The sequence below is a fragment of the Cetorhinus maximus genome, chromosome 17, assembly GCF_964194155.1.
Source record: "Cetorhinus maximus chromosome 17, sCetMax3.hap1.1, whole genome shotgun sequence".
Taxonomy (NCBI): Eukaryota; Metazoa; Chordata; class Chondrichthyes; order Lamniformes; family Cetorhinidae; genus Cetorhinus; species Cetorhinus maximus.
Genome location: NC_135895.1, coordinates 30,046,707 through 30,063,102, shown reverse-complemented (window position 1 = coordinate 30,063,102; position 16,396 = coordinate 30,046,707). Strand labels below are relative to the sequence as shown.

The 16,396-nt window shown below is 55.1% G+C and overlaps 1 protein-coding gene across 1 annotated transcript in view; it reads right to left on the bottom strand.

The window, feature by feature from the left end:
* Positions 1-826: 826 nt before the first annotated feature.
* tmem275a (transmembrane protein 275a) overlaps positions 827-16,396 on the bottom strand; it is a 34,224-nt gene continuing 18,654 nt past the window's right edge. Inside the window, exon 2 of the mRNA XM_078560910.1 lies at positions 827-2,577. Coding sequence (XP_078417036.1) covers positions 1,952-2,503 — 552 coding nt within the window. The 5' untranslated portion in view covers positions 2,504-2,577 and the 3' untranslated portion in view covers positions 827-1,951. The remainder of the gene's footprint in view (positions 2,578-16,396) is intronic.

Below are 16,396 nucleotides of genomic sequence, written 5' to 3'. Positions count from 1 at the left end.
ACTTCAGGACATTTTGTGTCACCTTGCCTGGGTCTTTTAAAATCTATGTGTCTTACTGTTGCCTTAACGAAAGTGTAACTGGAAGTCAGATTAATTAGAAGATTTAGAAGTTATTATAGTAGTAATTTGTAGGCATATGTATGTGCTTAAAATCATTTCTCTTATTAATAAATGTTTAATCTAGTTTTGTAAAAACCTATAGGACTTGGTAGTCTTATTACTATTGAATTCAAGGCATGCATCTCGAAATTTATACAAATTGCAAAACAAGTTGTGGCAGTTGTTTCAAGTTTCCCTTTGGGATTTGAACAACTCAGCATTTACCATCAGCTGTGCCATAAGATTCTGTACTACCAAACAAGTATTTACATCTTTATTTTGCCTTTCTTTGTTATTTTTAATATTCCTCAGACAAGAAATCACAATCTCCTACATGAGACTTTTAGCAACCATGGATTGTACACTCTTTGACTGCCCCTCACACTCACATTGCTAGTAGAGGTTTGCATGTGTTATATTGTTCAATGGGCTGTGCCTCACAATCTAGCAAGACCGGTTTCTTCAACTATGCCCCAGTATCTTTGAGTTTCTGATGCTCCCATTGTTGATGAATGAACTCTAAGCAGTAGCACTGACTTCTTGGACTCCCACTCTTTGTTGAGATGAGCCCACAATATGACTAGCCTTTGGATTTTTCCATTATTAACATATTCTTTTCAAAGTAGTACTGTTACTTACCATAATTCAGCAAATGTAAATAATAGATTTTAATAGGGTCCTTCCACTCAGCCCATCTTTTACACAAATAATGTATGTCTAGATGTACTTTACAGATACAATAAAACATTTATTTGAAATTGTTTCTGTGTTGATGAATACAATGGATCGATATGTCTTATACAATGACAAGATTGGAAAGATTGCCTACAGGAGTAGTTAACTAAACAAAACAAAACTTCCCAGCACTTTCACCACCACCCCAATCCCTTCAATAATAAATACATAATTAATAATTAGCAATTAAAAGCTGATTGGCAATGGCTGATGCCTCATACTTCTCTTTCTCTTCCTTTCCAATTATTTTGAAGCATTGCTTATATCACAGTATTACTGTGGACAATCAAAGACATGGGACAGTTCTCATTCTCTCAGGATTCCTCCTTTAACGAATTGACTTCTTTTATTATGCCAATGAAGCTAATAAGGTGGAGAAATGAATGAAGCAAATGTATTGTCACATTGCTCCTGCCCTTCACATTTGCTTCCTTGCTCCAATGGTTTAATCACTTCAGCGCCATGGGAGCATGTATGCAGTGCATAAACCAATGAAGGGGATCAAATGAGTACTGAGGCTTACAAGGGGAAGTGGGTTTTGCCAAAATATGTATCTCTGTCTACAAAGTTAATCCCACAATTTTTTTTCAATGAGTCATATCTGACTTAAAATAAACTGTTCCAGTACTGGTCCCAAATTATTTCTTTGGGGGGTAGGAATAGAAAAATGCACATCCGGTACCAAAAATTTGTACTTTTGGCATACATAGTTTATGGTACATATATTCCTCAAGCAATCAATTAGACCTTTTCACCAGATCACTTGTAATTTGCAAAGATGCTCCCGACAGTCTCATGATTTGGGACTTGGTGAAGTTACAGTCAGATGGTGCTTTTGTTTTCATTTTCAAATTTCAAAAGTTCTGCTCAATAACAAACATTTTTACTGAATCGTTTCTTGTTTGTGTGCATATCACTCTCAGAAAACAGCAGGAGACTAAAAATGTCACTGTTCAAATAAAATAAGTTGTAAAAATGAAGATGATTGTAGTTCGATACGGTCTGCAGCGTAGGTTGTTCAAACTTAAACACCAGTTTCTGCTGGTGGAAGATTCAAGGGACTTAGCCATGACATCGTACAGCAAGGGTAGTTTTGCACTCAGAGCTCAGGCCAGTTCTATGACGATGACCCCAAGTCCCGGGGTAGGTTCAATTGTATCGCCTCAGCGCCAGCTGTATACTTGGCTCCAGGGTTGTTGCCGTCCATTGTAAAGAGTTTGCATGTCTTTGAGTTTTCATGGACTGGTGTGGATTTCTTAGAAGACACTGAGTTTGTGGGGCTGAGCTGGACCGCAGTCGTGTCTTGCACTGTGTGCTCACTAGTCTCAATCTCAAATGTGGCATGACCTGGTTTGATGATGCCAATATTGGAGCCAGGTTTGGACTTCCTTTGGCCGTGGGCTGGCGGTCTCCGACTGCAGATGCAGCAGGCTGCAAAGAAGGTGAAGGCAACCACCAGCAAGATGGGCCCAATAATGATGGGGGGATTGTCCACTGGCAAGAAGGTACCGAATGCAAAGGCTCCCACGAGGGTAATGTTGATCCCTGCCAACATGATACAGAGGCCACAAGCACAACAAAGAGCTGGAGATGGAAGACCCTGAGGCCTTGTCTTCTTCTGCCCGGGCTTCTGAGGTACAGCAGTGCTAGTTTTCTCAGTGAACATCATACTTTCGATCAGGGAGATGTGCTAAAACATTCCCACTTAAAGTCACACGTTAGAATGGCATTTAATTGCCTTAGCTGTGAAAACAGGAAGCATATGCATCAGCTAATTAACAAATTCAGGCACATTTGAATGAAGAACTGTTCAATTTACAATCGTTGCATGCAGGGTACAAGTTGTTCACCCATGTTTATTAAGAGTTCCATAAAAAGCTAAAATATGATCAAAAATAAAGTTCTATGATGCAGAAGGAGAAGGAGAAAGGCAAGATAAATTTTTTAAAAAGTAATTGAGGGATGCTGGCAGAAAGATGAATAGACCAGATATTTACTTAAGGTATTTGTGATGAAAGACGACATTCCCAAATCATGCATTCAAACCAGATGTGCAAGCACAAAATTTGAAAGACAGACTGTACATACAGAATTGTATAATCAGCAAATTTTACAAATCAGTAAAATTGTGTATGTATACTGACAGATCTCCAGAGGCATTGCTCAAACTGATTAAGAAGATTTTCTTCTGTTCTGGATTAACGTGGCTGTTGATGTATGGGGACTAAATAAGGTCAAGTTGCATTTCTACTGCAAAGAATTCTGAAAGTATTAACACAACTTTTGGGTTTGAATTATATAATATCTATATTTATTTGGAAATCCCGAATCAGTGATCAGGCTAATTACATTGGCCCCAAAATTCCACAGGGAGGTTGTGGGGGGTGGGCAGGGTAGGGGTAGGCTGTCCACTGGTCTCCCTTCGAAGATCCCCTGGGGAAACAGGAGAGATCCAGTTACATTGAGGGAGCCCTACAACTTCCATCTCCATCATTGAGGCCGAGGCTTGGCCAAGGTGCCTGGACCATTAAGGAGTACAATTTAAAAAATAATTCTCCTGTATCAGCCCCCTGTTCAAGCAGGGTTCCAGGGGGAAGGGGCTGCAGAGCCTGTCCCCATCAGATGCAAGTAGTTACCCAGGTTTCCATGAACAGCATCAGGCAAATGCCAAAGAGACACCTCCAGTGACACTTGCCTGCCCTGCATCAAATGAAGTTCCATCCATTGACCCTTGCAAAATCTAACAAGAGCAGTGCTGGAGAGCATTAGCTGGCATTATCTTATCCACTCAACACATAGGATGTTCAGGCAGCTCTTTTCAGCCTGATACAGTAAAATCTTGATGAGTTGAATCCCAAGGGAGCCGCTTCCAAATTTGTGAATTGCGGAGCTTCATAATAGTTAGGGAGGCCCCATTCCCACATGAATGCATGCCTATGTAATCCCATATTACTACAAATGTAGTCTATGTCAAAAACAACAGATTCAAATTCCAAATTAAAACACAGTAAATGTTGAAAAAGTCTTTATTTAATATGTTCACACCTTACAATGACCCGACCTTGTAAAAGGCCAGGGCTTTGCATTGAAATAGTTAGCTCTGGAGAAACTCCGTCATCTTTTTCTGCTTAATGTGCTGTTTTCAGATGTGCACAATACAGAGATGAGGAGAAACTTCTTCAGCCAGATAGTGGTGAGTCGATGGAATTCATTGCCACAGAAGGCTGTGGAGGCCAGGTCATTGAGTGTATTTAACCGAGATAGATAGGTTCTTGATTGGTAAGGGGATCAAAGGTTACGGGGAGAAGGTGGGAGAATGGGGTTGAGAAAATTATCAGCCATGATTGAATGGCAGAGCAGATTCAATGGGCTGAATGGCCTAATTTCTACTCCTATGTCTTATGGTCTTATGGTCTAATCAGTCATGTCTTCAATGCAGCCAAATGGTTTTCGGTATTTTCGTGCTGCAGTGCAAATTCCTGGAGAATCTCTACACCTTTGCGGCATCGGTTAATGAAACAAGTGGGCGAGCAACTGAGCCTTCATCGGGTAGGTAAACAGGTGGCGGGGGAGGCGCTTAGGTAAACAGGTGGGCGAGCAAGCGGCTAGGTAAGCAGGTGGACGATCAGGCGGCTAGGGAAACAGGTGGGTGAGCAGACAGCTGGGGAAACAGGTGAGTGAGCAGGCAGCTAGGGAAACAGGTGGGTGAGCGGGCGGCCAGGGAAACAGGTGGGTGAGCAGGCAGCTAGGGAAACAGGTGGACAATCAGGCAGCTAGGGAAACAGGTGGGTGAGCGGGCGGCTAGAGAAACAGGTGGGTGAGCGGGCGGCCAGGGAAACAGGTGGGTGAGCAGGCAGCTAGGGAAACAGGTGGGTGAGCGGGCGGCCAGGGAAACAGGTGGAGGATCAGGCAGCTAGGGAAACAGGTGGACAATCAGGCAGCTAGGGAAACAGGTGGGTGAGCGGACGGCCAGGGAAACAGGTGGAGGATCAGGTAGCTAGGGAAACAGGTAGACAATCAGGCAGCTAGGGAAACAGGTGGGTGAGCGGGCAGCCAGGGAAACAGGTGGAGGATCAGGCGGCTAGGGAAACATGTGGGCGAGCAGGCGACTAGGAAAACAGGTGGCCGACCAGGCGGCTAGGAAAACAGGTGGCCGAACAGGCGGCTAGGGAAACAGGTGGGCGAGCAGGCGGCTAGGGAAACAGGTGGGCGATCAGGCAGCTAGGGAAACAGGTGGGTGAGCAGGCGGCTAGGGAAACAGGTGGGCGAGCAGGCGGATAGGGAAACAGGTGGGCGATCAGGCAGCTAGGGAAACAGGTGAGCGAGCAGGTGGCTAGAGAAACAGATGGGTGAGCAGTCGGCTAGGGAAACAGGAGGATGAGCAGGCGGCTAGGGAAACAGGTGGGTGAGCAGGCGGCTAGGGAAACAGGTGGGCTAGCAGGTGGCCAGAGAAATCGGTGGGTGAGCAGTCGGCTAGGGAAACAGGTGGGCGAACAAGTGGCCAGAGAAACCGGTGGGTGAGCAGGCAGCTAAGGAAACGGGTGGGCGAGTAGCTGGCCAGAGAAACAGGTGGGTGAGCAGGTGGCTAGAGAAACAGATGGGTGAGCAGTCGGCTAGGGAAACAGGTGGGTGAGCAGGTGGCTAAGGAAACGGGAGGGCGAGCAGGCTGATAGGGAAACAGGTGGGTGAGCAGGCAGCTAGGGAAACAGGTGGGTGAGCGGGCGGCCAGGGAAACAGGTGGAGGATCAGGCAGCTAGGGAAACAGGTGGACAATCAGGCAGCTAGGGAAACAGGTGGGTGAGCGGGCGGCCAGGGAAACAGGTGGGTGAGCAGGCAGCTAGGGAAACAGGTGGACAATCAGGCAGCTAGGGAAACAGGTGGGTGAGCAGACGGCTAGGGAAACAGGTGGGCGAGCGGGCGGCCAGGGAAACAGGTGGGTGAGCAGGCAGCTAGGGAAACAGGTGGGTGAGCGGGCGGCCAGGGAAACAGGTGGAGGATCAGGCAGCTAGGGAAACAGGTGGACAATCAGGCAGCTAGGGAAACAGGTGGGTGAGCGGACGGCCAGGGAAACAGGTGGAGGATCAGGTAGCTAGGGAAACAGGTAGACAATCAGGCAGCTAGGGAAACAGGTGGGTGAGCGGGCAGCCAGGGAAACAGGTGGAGGATCAGGCGGCTAGGGAAACATGTGGGCGAGCAGGCGACTAGGAAAACAGGTGGCCGACCAGGCGGCTAGGAAAACAGGTGGCCGAACAGGCGGCTAGGGAAACAGGTGGGCGAGCAGGCGGCTAGGGAAACAGGTGGGTGAGCAGGCGGATAGGGAAACAGGTGGGCGATCAGGCAGCTAGGGAAACAGGTGGGCGAGCAGGCGGATAGGGAAACAGGTGGGCGATCAGGCAGCTAGGGAAACAGGTGAGCGAGCAGGTGGCTAGAGAAACAGATGGGTGAGCAGTTGGCTAGGGAAACAGGAGGATGAGCAGGCGGCTAGGGAAACAGGTGGGTGAGCAGGCGGCTAGGGAAACAGGTGGGCGAGCAGGTGGCCAGAGAAATCGGTGGGTGAGCAGTCGGCTAGGGAAACAGGTGGGCGAACAAGTGGCCAGAGAAACCGGTGGGTGAGCAGGCAGCTAAGGAAACGGGTGGGCGAGTAGCTGGCCAGAGAAACAGGTGGGTGAGCAGGTGGCTAGAGAAACAGATGGGTGAGCAGTCGGCTAGGGAAACAGATGGGTGAGCAGTCGGCTAGGGAAACAGGTGGGTGAGCAGGTGGCTAAGGAAACAGGTGGGCGAGCAGGCTGATAGGGAAACAGGTGGGTGAGCAGGCGGCTAGGGAAACAGGTGGGCGAGCAGGCTGATAGGGAAACAGGTGGGCGAGCAGGTGGCTAAGGAAACAGGTGGGCGAGCAGGCGGCTAGGGAAACAGATGGGTGAGCAGGCGGCTAGGGAAACAGGTGGGTGAGCAGGCAGCTAGGGAAACAGGTGGGTGAGCAGGCGGCTAGGGAAACAGGTGGGTGAGCGGGCGGCCAGGGAAACAGGTGGAGGATCAGGCAGCTAGGGAAACAGGTGGACAATCAGGCAGCTAGGGAAACAGGTGGGTGAGCGGGCGGCCAGGGAAACAGGTGGGTGAGCAGGCAGCTAGGGAAACAGGTGGACAATCAGGCAGCTAGGGAAACAGGTGGGTGAGCGGGCGGCTAGAGAAACAGGTGGGTGAGCGGGCGGCCAGGGAAACAGGTGGGTGAGCAGGAAGCTAGGGAAACAGGTGGGTGAGCGGACGGCCAGGGAAACAGGTGGAGGATCAGGTAGCTAGGGAAACAGGTAGACAATCAGGCAGCTAGGGAAACAGGTGGGTGAGCGGGCAGCCAGGGAAACAGGTGGAGGATCAGGCGGCTAGGGAAACATGTGGGCGAGCAGGCGACTAGGAAAACAGGTGGCTGACCAGGCGGCTAGGAAAACAGGTGGCCGAACAGGCGGCTAGGGAAACAGGTGGGCGAGCAGGCGACTAGGGAAACAGGTGGGTGAGCAGGCGGATAGGGAAACAGGTGGGCGATCAGGCAGCTAGGGAAACAGGTGGGTGAGCAGGCGGCTAGGGAAACAGGTGGGCGAGCAGGCGGATAGGGAAACAGGTGGGCGATCAGGCAGCTAGGGAAACAGGTGAGCGAGCAGGTGGCTAGAGAAACAGATGGGTGAGCAGTCGGCTAGGGAAACAGGAGGATGAGCAGGCGGCTAGGGAAACAGGTGGGTGAGCAGGTGGCTAGGGAAACAGGTGGGCGAGCAGGTGGCCAGAGAAATCGGTGGGTGAGCAGTCGGCTAGGGAAACAGGTGGGCGAACAAGTGGCCAGAGAAACCGGTGGGTGAGCAGGCAGCTAAGGAAACGGGTGGGCGAGTAGCTGGCCAGAGAAACAGGTGGGTGAGCAGGTGGCTAGAGAAACAGATGGGTGAGCAGTCGGCTAGGGAAACAGATGGGTGAGCAGTCGGCTAGGGAAACAGGTGGGTGAGCAGGCGGCTAGGGAAACAGGTGGGCGAGCAGGCTGATAGGGAAACAGGTGGGCGAGCAGGTGGCTAAGGAAACAGGTGGGCGAGCAGGCGGCTAGGGAAACAGATGGGTGAGCAGGCGGCTAGGGAAACAGGTGGGTGAGCAGGCGGCTAGGGAAACAGGTGGGTGAGCAGGCGGCTAGGGAAACAGGTGGGTGAGCGGGCGGCCAGGGAAACAGGTGGAGGATCAGGCAGCTAGGGAAACAGGTGGACAATCAGGCAGCTAGGGAAACAGGTGGGTGAGCGGACGGCCAGGGAAACAGGTGGAGGATCAGGTAGCTAGGGAAACAGGTAGACAATCAGGCAGCTAGGGAAACAGGTGGGTGAGCGGGCAGCCAGGGAAACAGGTGGAGGATCAGGCGGCTAGGGAAACATGTGGGCGAGCAGGCGACTAGGAAAACAGGTGGCCGACCAGGCGGCTAGGAAAACAGGTGGCCGAACAGGCGGCTAGGGAAACAGGTGGGCGAGCAGGCGGCTAGGGAAACAGGTGGGTGAGCAGGCGGATAGGGAAACAGGTGGGCGATCAGGCAGCTAGGGAAACAGGTGGGTGAGCAGGCGGCTAGGGAAACAGGTGGGCGAGCAGGCGGATAGGGAAACAGGTGGGCGATCAGGCAGCTAGGGAAACAGGTGAGCGAGCAAGTGGCTAGAGAAACAGATGGGTGAGCAGTCGGCTAGGGAAACAGGAGGATGAGCAGGCGGCTAGGGAAACAGGTGGGTGAGCAGGCGGCTAGGGAAACAGGTGGGCGAGCAGGTGGCCAGAGAAATCGGTGGGTGAGCAGTCGGCTAGGGAAACAGGTGGGCGAACAAGTGGCCAGAGAAACCGGTGGGTGAGCAGGCAGCTAAGGAAACGGGTGGGCGAGTAGCTGGCCAGAGAAACAGGTGGGTGAGCAGGTGGCTAGAGAAACAGATGGGTGAGCAGTCGGCTAGGGAAACAGATGGGTGAGCAGTCGGCTAGGGAAACAGGTGGGTGAGCAGGTGGCTAAGGAAACGGGAGGGCGAGCAGGCTGATAGGGAAACAGGTGGGTGAGCAGGCGGCTAGGGAAACAGGTGGTTGAGCAGGCTGATAGGGAAACAGGTGAGTGAGCAGGCAGCTAGGGAAACAGGTGGGTGAGCGGGCGGCCAGGGAAACAGGTGGGTGAGCAGGCAGCTAGGGAAACAGGTGGACAATCAGGCAGCTAGGGAAACAGGTGGGTGAGCGGGCGGCTAGAGAAACAGGTGGGCGAGCGGGCGGCCAGGGAAACAGGTGGGTGAGCAGGCAGCTAGGGAAACAGGTGGGTGAGCGGGCGGCCAGGGAAACAGGTGGAGGATCAGGCAGCTAGGGAAACAGGTGGACAATCAGGCAGCTAGGGAAACAGGTGGGTGAGCGGACGGCCAGGGAAACAGGTGGAGGATCAGGTAGCTAGGGAAACAGGTAGACAATCAGGCAGCTAGGGAAACAGGTGGGTGAGCGGGCAGCCAGGGAAACAGGTGGAGGATCAGGCGGCTAGGGAAACATGTGGGCGAGCAGGCGACTAGGAAAACAGGTGGCCGACCAGGCGGCTAGGAAAACAGGTGGCCGAACAGGCGGCTAGGGAAACAGGTGGGCGAGCAGGCGGCTAGGGAAACAGGTGGGCGATCAGGCAGCTAGGGAAACAGGTGGGTGAGCAGGCGGCTAGGGAAACAGGTGGGCGAGCAGGCGGATAGGGAAACAGGTGGGCGATCAGGCAGCTAGGGAAACAGGTGAGCGAGCAGGTGGCTAGAGAAACAGGTGGGTGAGCAGTCGGCTAGGGAAACAGGAGGATGAGCAGGCGGCTAGGGAAACAGGTGGGTGAGCAGGCGGCTAGGGAAACAGGTGGGCTAGCAGGTGGCCAGAGAAATCGGTGGGTGAGCAGTCGGCTAGGGAAACAGGTGGGCGAACAAGTGGCCAGAGAAACCGGTGGGTGAGCAGGCAGCTAAGGAAACGGGTGGGCGAGTAGCTGGCCAGAGAAACAGGTGGGTGAGCAGGTGGCTAGAGAAACAGATGGGTGAGCAGTCGGCTAGGGAAACAGGTGGGTGAGCAGGTGGCTAAGGAAACGGGAGGGCGAGCAGGCTGATAGGGAAACAGGTGGGTGAGCAGGCAGCTAGGGAAACAGGTGGGTGAGCGGGCGGCCAGGGAAACAGGTGGGTGAGCAGGCAGCTAGGGAAACAGGTGGACAATCAGGCAGCTAGGGAAACAGGTGGGTGAGCAGACGGCTAGGGAAACAGGTGGGCGAGCGGGCGGCCAGGGAAACAGGTGGGTGAGCAGGCAGCTAGGGAAACAGGTGGGTGAGCGGGCGGCCAGGGAAACAAGTGGAGGATCAGGCAGCTAGGGAAACAGGTGGACAATCAGGCAGCTAGGGAAACAGGTGGGTGAGCGGACGGCCAGGGAAACAGGTGGAGGATCAGGTAGCTAGGGAAACAGGTAGACAATCAGGCAGCTAGGGAAACAGGTGGGTGAGCGGGCAGCCAGGGAAACAGGTGGAGGATCAGGCGGCTAGGGAAACATGTGGGCGAGCAGGCGACTAGGAAAACAGGTGGCCGACCAGGCGGCTAGGAAAACAGGTGGCCGAACAGGCGGCTAGGGAAACAGGTGGGCGAGCAGGCGGCTAGGGAAACAGGTGGGTGAGCAGGCGGATAGGGAAACAGGTGGGCGATCAGGCAGCTAGGGAAACAGGTGGGTGAGCAGGCGGCTAGGGAAACAGGTGGGCGAGCAGGCGGATAGGGAAACAGGTGGGCGATCAGGCAGCTAGGGAAACAGGTGAGCGAGCAGGTGGCTAGAGAAACAGATGGGTGAGCAGTTGGCTAGGGAAACAGGAGGATGAGCAGGCGGCTAGGGAAACAGGTGGGTGAGCAGGCGGCTAGGGAAACAGGTGGGCGAGCAGGTGGCCAGAGAAATCGGTGGGTGAGCAGTCGGCTAGGGAAACAGGTGGGCGAACAAGTGGCCAGAGAAACCGGTGGGTGAGCAGGCAGCTAAGGAAACGGGTGGGCGAGTAGCTGGCCAGAGAAACAGGTGGGTGAGCAGGTGGCTAGAGAAACAGATGGGTGAGCAGTCGGCTAGGGAAACAGATGGGTGAGCAGTCGGCTAGGGAAACAGGTGGGTGAGCAGGTGGCTAAGGAAACAGGTGGGCGAGCAGGCTGATAGGGAAACAGGTGGGTGAGCAGGCGGCTAGGGAAACAGGTGGGCGAGCAGGCTGATAGGGAAACAGGTGGGCGAGCAGGTGGCTAAGGAAACAGGTGGGCGAGCAGGCGGCTAGGGAAACAGATGGGTGAGCAGGCGGCTAGGGAAACAGGTGGGTGAGCAGGCAGCTAGGGAAACAGGTGGGTGAGCAGGCGGCTAGGGAAACAGGTGGGTGAGCGGGCGGCCAGGGAAACAGGTGGAGGATCAGGCAGCTAGGGAAACAGGTGGACAATCAGGCAGCTAGGGAAACAGGTGGGTGAGCGGGCGGCCAGGGAAACAGGTGGGTGAGCAGGCAGCTAGGGAAACAGGTGGACAATCAGGCAGCTAGGGAAACAGGTGGGTGAGCGGGCGGCTAGAGAAACAGGTGGGTGAGCGGGCGGCCAGGGAAACAGGTGGGTGAGCAGGAAGCTAGGGAAACAGGTGGGTGAGCGGACGGCCAGGGAAACAGGTGGAGGATCAGGTAGCTAGGGAAACAGGTAGACAATCAGGCAGCTAGGGAAACAGGTGGGTGAGCGGGCAGCCAGGGAAACAGGTGGAGGATCAGGCGGCTAGGGAAACATGTGGGCGAGCAGGCGACTAGGAAAACAGGTGGCCGACCAGGCGGCTAGGAAAACAGGTGGCCGAACAGGCGGCTAGGGAAACAGGTGGGCGAGCAGGCGACTAGGGAAACAGGTGGGTGAGCAGGCGGATAGGGAAACAGGTGGGCGATCAGGCAGCTAGGGAAACAGGTGGGTGAGCAGGCGGCTAGGGAAACAGGTGGGCGAGCAGGCGGATAGGGAAACAGGTGGGCGATCAGGCAGCTAGGGAAACAGGTGAGCGAGCAGGTGGCTAGAGAAACAGATGGGTGAGCAGTCGGCTAGGGAAACAGGAGGATGAGCAGGCGGCTAGGGAAACAGGTGGGTGAGCAGGTGGCTAGGGAAACAGGTGGGCGAGCAGGTGGCCAGAGAAATCGGTGGGTGAGCAGTCGGCTAGGGAAACAGGTGGGCGAACAAGTGGCCAGAGAAACCGGTGGGTGAGCAGGCAGCTAAGGAAACGGGTGGGCGAGTAGCTGGCCAGAGAAACAGGTGGGTGAGCAGGTGGCTAGAGAAACAGATGGGTGAGCAGTCGGCTAGGGAAACAGATGGGTGAGCAGTCGGCTAGGGAAACAGGTGGGTGAGCAGGCGGCTAGGGAAACAGGTGGGCGAGCAGGCTGATAGGGAAACAGGTGGGCGAGCAGGTGGCTAAGGAAACAGGTGGGCGAGCAGGCGGCTAGGGAAACAGATGGGTGAGCAGGCGGCTAGGGAAACAGGTGGGTGAGCAGGCGGCTAGGGAAACAGGTGGGTGAGCAGGCGGCTAGGGAAACAGGTGGGTGAGCGGGCGGCCAGGGAAACAGGTGGAGGATCAGGCAGCTAGGGAAACAGGTGGACAATCAGGCAGCTAGGGAAACAGGTGGGTGAGCGGACGGCCAGGGAAACAGGTGGAGGATCAGGTAGCTAGGGAAACAGGTAGACAATCAGGCAGCTAGGGAAACAGGTGGGTGAGCGGGCAGCCAGGGAAACAGGTGGAGGATCAGGCGGCTAGGGAAACATGTGGGCGAGCAGGCGACTAGGAAAACAGGTGGCCGACCAGGCGGCTAGGAAAACAGGTGGCCGAACAGGCGGCTAGGGAAACAGGTGGGCGAGCAGGCGGCTAGGGAAACAGGTGGGTGAGCAGGCGGATAGGGAAACAGGTGGGCGATCAGGCAGCTAGGGAAACAGGTGGGTGAGCAGGCGGCTAGGGAAACAGGTGGGCGAGCAGGCGGATAGGGAAACAGGTGGGCGATCAGGCAGCTAGGGAAACAGGTGAGCGAGCAAGTGGCTAGAGAAACAGATGGGTGAGCAGTCGGCTAGGGAAACAGGAGGATGAGCAGGCGGCTAGGGAAACAGGTGGGTGAGCAGGCGGCTAGGGAAACAGGTGGGCGAGCAGGTGGCCAGAGAAATCGGTGGGTGAGCAGTCGGCTAGGGAAACAGGTGGGCGAACAAGTGGCCAGAGAAACCGGTGGGTGAGCAGGCAGCTAAGGAAACGGGTGGGCGAGTAGCTGGCCAGAGAAACAGGTGGGTGAGCAGGTGGCTAGAGAAACAGATGGGTGAGCAGTCGGCTAGGGAAACAGATGGGTGAGCAGTCGGCTAGGGAAACAGGTGGGTGAGCAGGTGGCTAAGGAAACGGGAGGGCGAGCAGGCTGATAGGGAAACAGGTGGGTGAGCAGGCGGCTAGGGAAACAGGTGGTTGAGCAGGCTGATAGGGAAACAGGTGGGCGAGCAGGTGGCTAAGGAAACAGGTGGGCGAGCAGGCGGCTAGGGAAACAGATGGGTGAGCAGGCGGCTAGGGAAATAGGTGGGTGAGTAGGCGGCTAGGGAAACAGGTGGGTGAGCAGGCGGCTAGGGAAACAGGTGGGTGAGCAGGCGGCTAGAGAAACAGGTGGGCGAGCAGGCTGATAGGGAAACAGGTGGGTGAGCAGGCGGCTAGGGAAACAGGTGGGCGAGCAGGCGGCTAGGGAAACAGGTGGGCGAGCAGGCAGCTAGAGAAACAGGTGGGTGAGCAGGTGGCTAGAGAACCAGGTAGATGAACAGGTGGCTAGGGAAACAGGTGAATGAACAGGTGGCTAGGGAAACAGGTGGGCAAGCAGGTGGCTAGGGAACCAGGTGGATGAGCAGGCGGCTAGCGAAACAGGTAGATGAACAGGTGGCTAGGGAAACAGGTGAATGAACAGGTGGCTAGAGAAACAGGTAGATGAACAGGTGGCTAGGGAAACAGGTGGGTGGGCAGACCGCTAGGGAAACAGGTGGGCGAGGAGGCCGCTAGGGAAAGAGGTGGGTGAGCAGATGGCTAGGGAAATAGGTTGGTGAGCGGGCAGCTAGGGAAACAGTTTGATGAGCTGGCGGTTATGGAACAGGTGGATGAGCAGGCGGTTATGGAACAGGTGGATGAGCAGGCGGCTAGGGAAACAGCTGGATGAGCAGGCGGTTATGGAACATGTGGCTGAGCAGGCTGCTAGGGAAACAGGTGGGTGAGCAGGCAGCTAGGGAAACAGGTGGGTGAACAGGCGGCCTGGGAAATAGGTGGATGAGCAGGCGGTTATGGAACAGGTGGGTGAGCAGGCGGCTAGAGAAACAGGTAGATGAACAGGTGGCTAGGGAAACAGGTGAGCGAGCAGACGCTAGGGAAACAGGTGGGCGTGCAGGCTGCTAGGGAAACAGGTGGGCGAGCAGACAGCTAGGGAAAAAGGTGCATGAGCAGGCGGCTAGAGAAACAGGTAGATGAACAGGTGGCTAGGGAAACAGGTGGATGAACAGGTGGCTAGGGAAACAGGTGGGTGGGCAGACCGCTAGGGAAACAGGTGGGTGAGCAGGCGGCTAGGGAAACAGGTGGGTGAGCAGGCCTCTCGGGAAACAGGTGGGTGAGCAAGCAGCTAGGGAAACAGATGGATGAGCTGGCGGTTATGGACCAGGTGGGTGAGGAGGCGGCTAGGGAAACAGTTGGGTGAGCAGGCGGCTAGGGAAACAGGTGGATGAGCAGGCGGCTAGGGAAACAGGTGGGTGAGGAGGCGGCTAGGGAAACAGGTGGGTGAGCAGGCGGCTGGGGAAACAGGTGAATGAGCAGGCGGCTAGGGAAACAGGTGGGTGAGCAGGCAGCTAGGGAAACAGGTGGGTGAGCAGGCGGCCTGCGAAACAGATGGGTGAGCAGGCAGCTAGGGAAACAGGTGGGTGAGCAGGCGGCCTGGGAAACAGGTGGGTGAGCAGGCGGCTAGGGAAACAGGTGGGTGAGCAGGCGGCTAGGGAAACAGGTGGGTGAGCAGGCGGTCTGGGAACAGGTGGGCGAGCAGGTGGCTAAGGAAACAGGTGGGCGAGCAGGCGGCTAGGGAAACAGGTGGGTGAGCAGGCGGCTAGGGAAACAGGTGGGTGAGCAGGCGGATAGGGAAACAGGTGGGCGAGCAGGTGGCTAAGGAAACAGGTGGGCGAGCAGGCGGCTAGGGAAACAGGTGGGTGAGCTGGAGGCTAGGGAAACAGGTGGGCGAGCAGGCGGCTAGGGAAACAGGTGGATGAGCAGGCGGCTAGAGAAACAAGCAGATGAACATGTGGCTAGGGAAACAGGTGGGTGAGCAGGCGTCTAGAGAAACAGGTAGGCGAGCAGGCGGTTATGGAACAGGTGGCTAGGGAAACAGGTGGACGATCATGGCAGCTAGGAAAACAGGTGGGTGAGCAGGCGGATCGTGAAACAGGTGGGCGAGCAGGCGGCTAGGAAAACAGGTGTATGAGCAGGCGGCTAGGGAAACAGATGGGTGAGCAGGTGGCCAGAGAAACAGGTGGGTGAGCAGGCAGCTAGAGATACAGGTGAGCAAGCAGGTGGCTAGAGAAACAGATGGGTGAGCAGTCGGCTAGGGAAACAGGTGGGTGAACAGGCAGCTAGGGAAACAGATGGGTGAGCAGCTGGCCAGAGAAACAGGTGGGTGAGCAGGCGGCTAGGGAAACAGACGGGTGAGCAGTCGGCTAGAGTAACAAGTAGATAAACATGTGGCTAGGGAAACAGGTGGATGAGCAGGCGGCTAGAGAAACAAGTAGATGAACAGGTGGCTAGGGAAACAGGTGGACGATCAGGCAGCTAGAGAAACAGGTGGGTGAGCAGGCAGCTAGGGACAAGGTGGGTGAGCAGGTGGCTAGGGAAACAGGTGAGTGAGCAGGTGGCCAAAGAAACAGGTGGGCGATCAGGCAGCTAGAGATACAGGTGAGTGAGCAGGTGGCCAGAGAAACAAGTGGGCGATCAGGCAGCTAGGGAAACAGGTGAGTGAGCAGGTGGATCATGAAACAGGTGGGTGAGCAGGTGGCCAGAGAAACAAGTAGATGAACATGTGGCTAGGGAAACAGGTAGATGAACAGGGGGCTAGAGAAACAGGTAGATGAACAGGTGGCTAGGGAAACAGGTGAGTGAGCAGGCGGATCATGAAACAGGTGGGCGAGCAGGTGGCTAGAGAGACAGATGGGTGAGCAGTCAGCTAGGGAAACAGGAGGATGAGCAGGCGGCTAGGGAAACAGGTTGTCGAGCAGGAAGCTCGGGAAACAGATGGGTGAGCAGCTGGCCAGAGAAACAGGTGGGTGAGCAGGCGGCTAGGGAAACAGGTGGGTGAGCAGGTGGCTAGGGAAACAGGTGGGCGAGCTGGCGGCTAGGGAAACAGGTGGGTGAGCAGGTGGCTACGGAAACAGGTGGGCGAGTAGGTGGCTAGAGAAACAGGTGGGCGAGCAGGTGGCTAGAGAAACAGATGGGTGAGCAGGCGGCTAGAGAAACAAGTAGATGAACATGTGGCTAGGGAAACAGGTGGATGAACAGGCGGCTAGAGAAACAGGTAGATGAA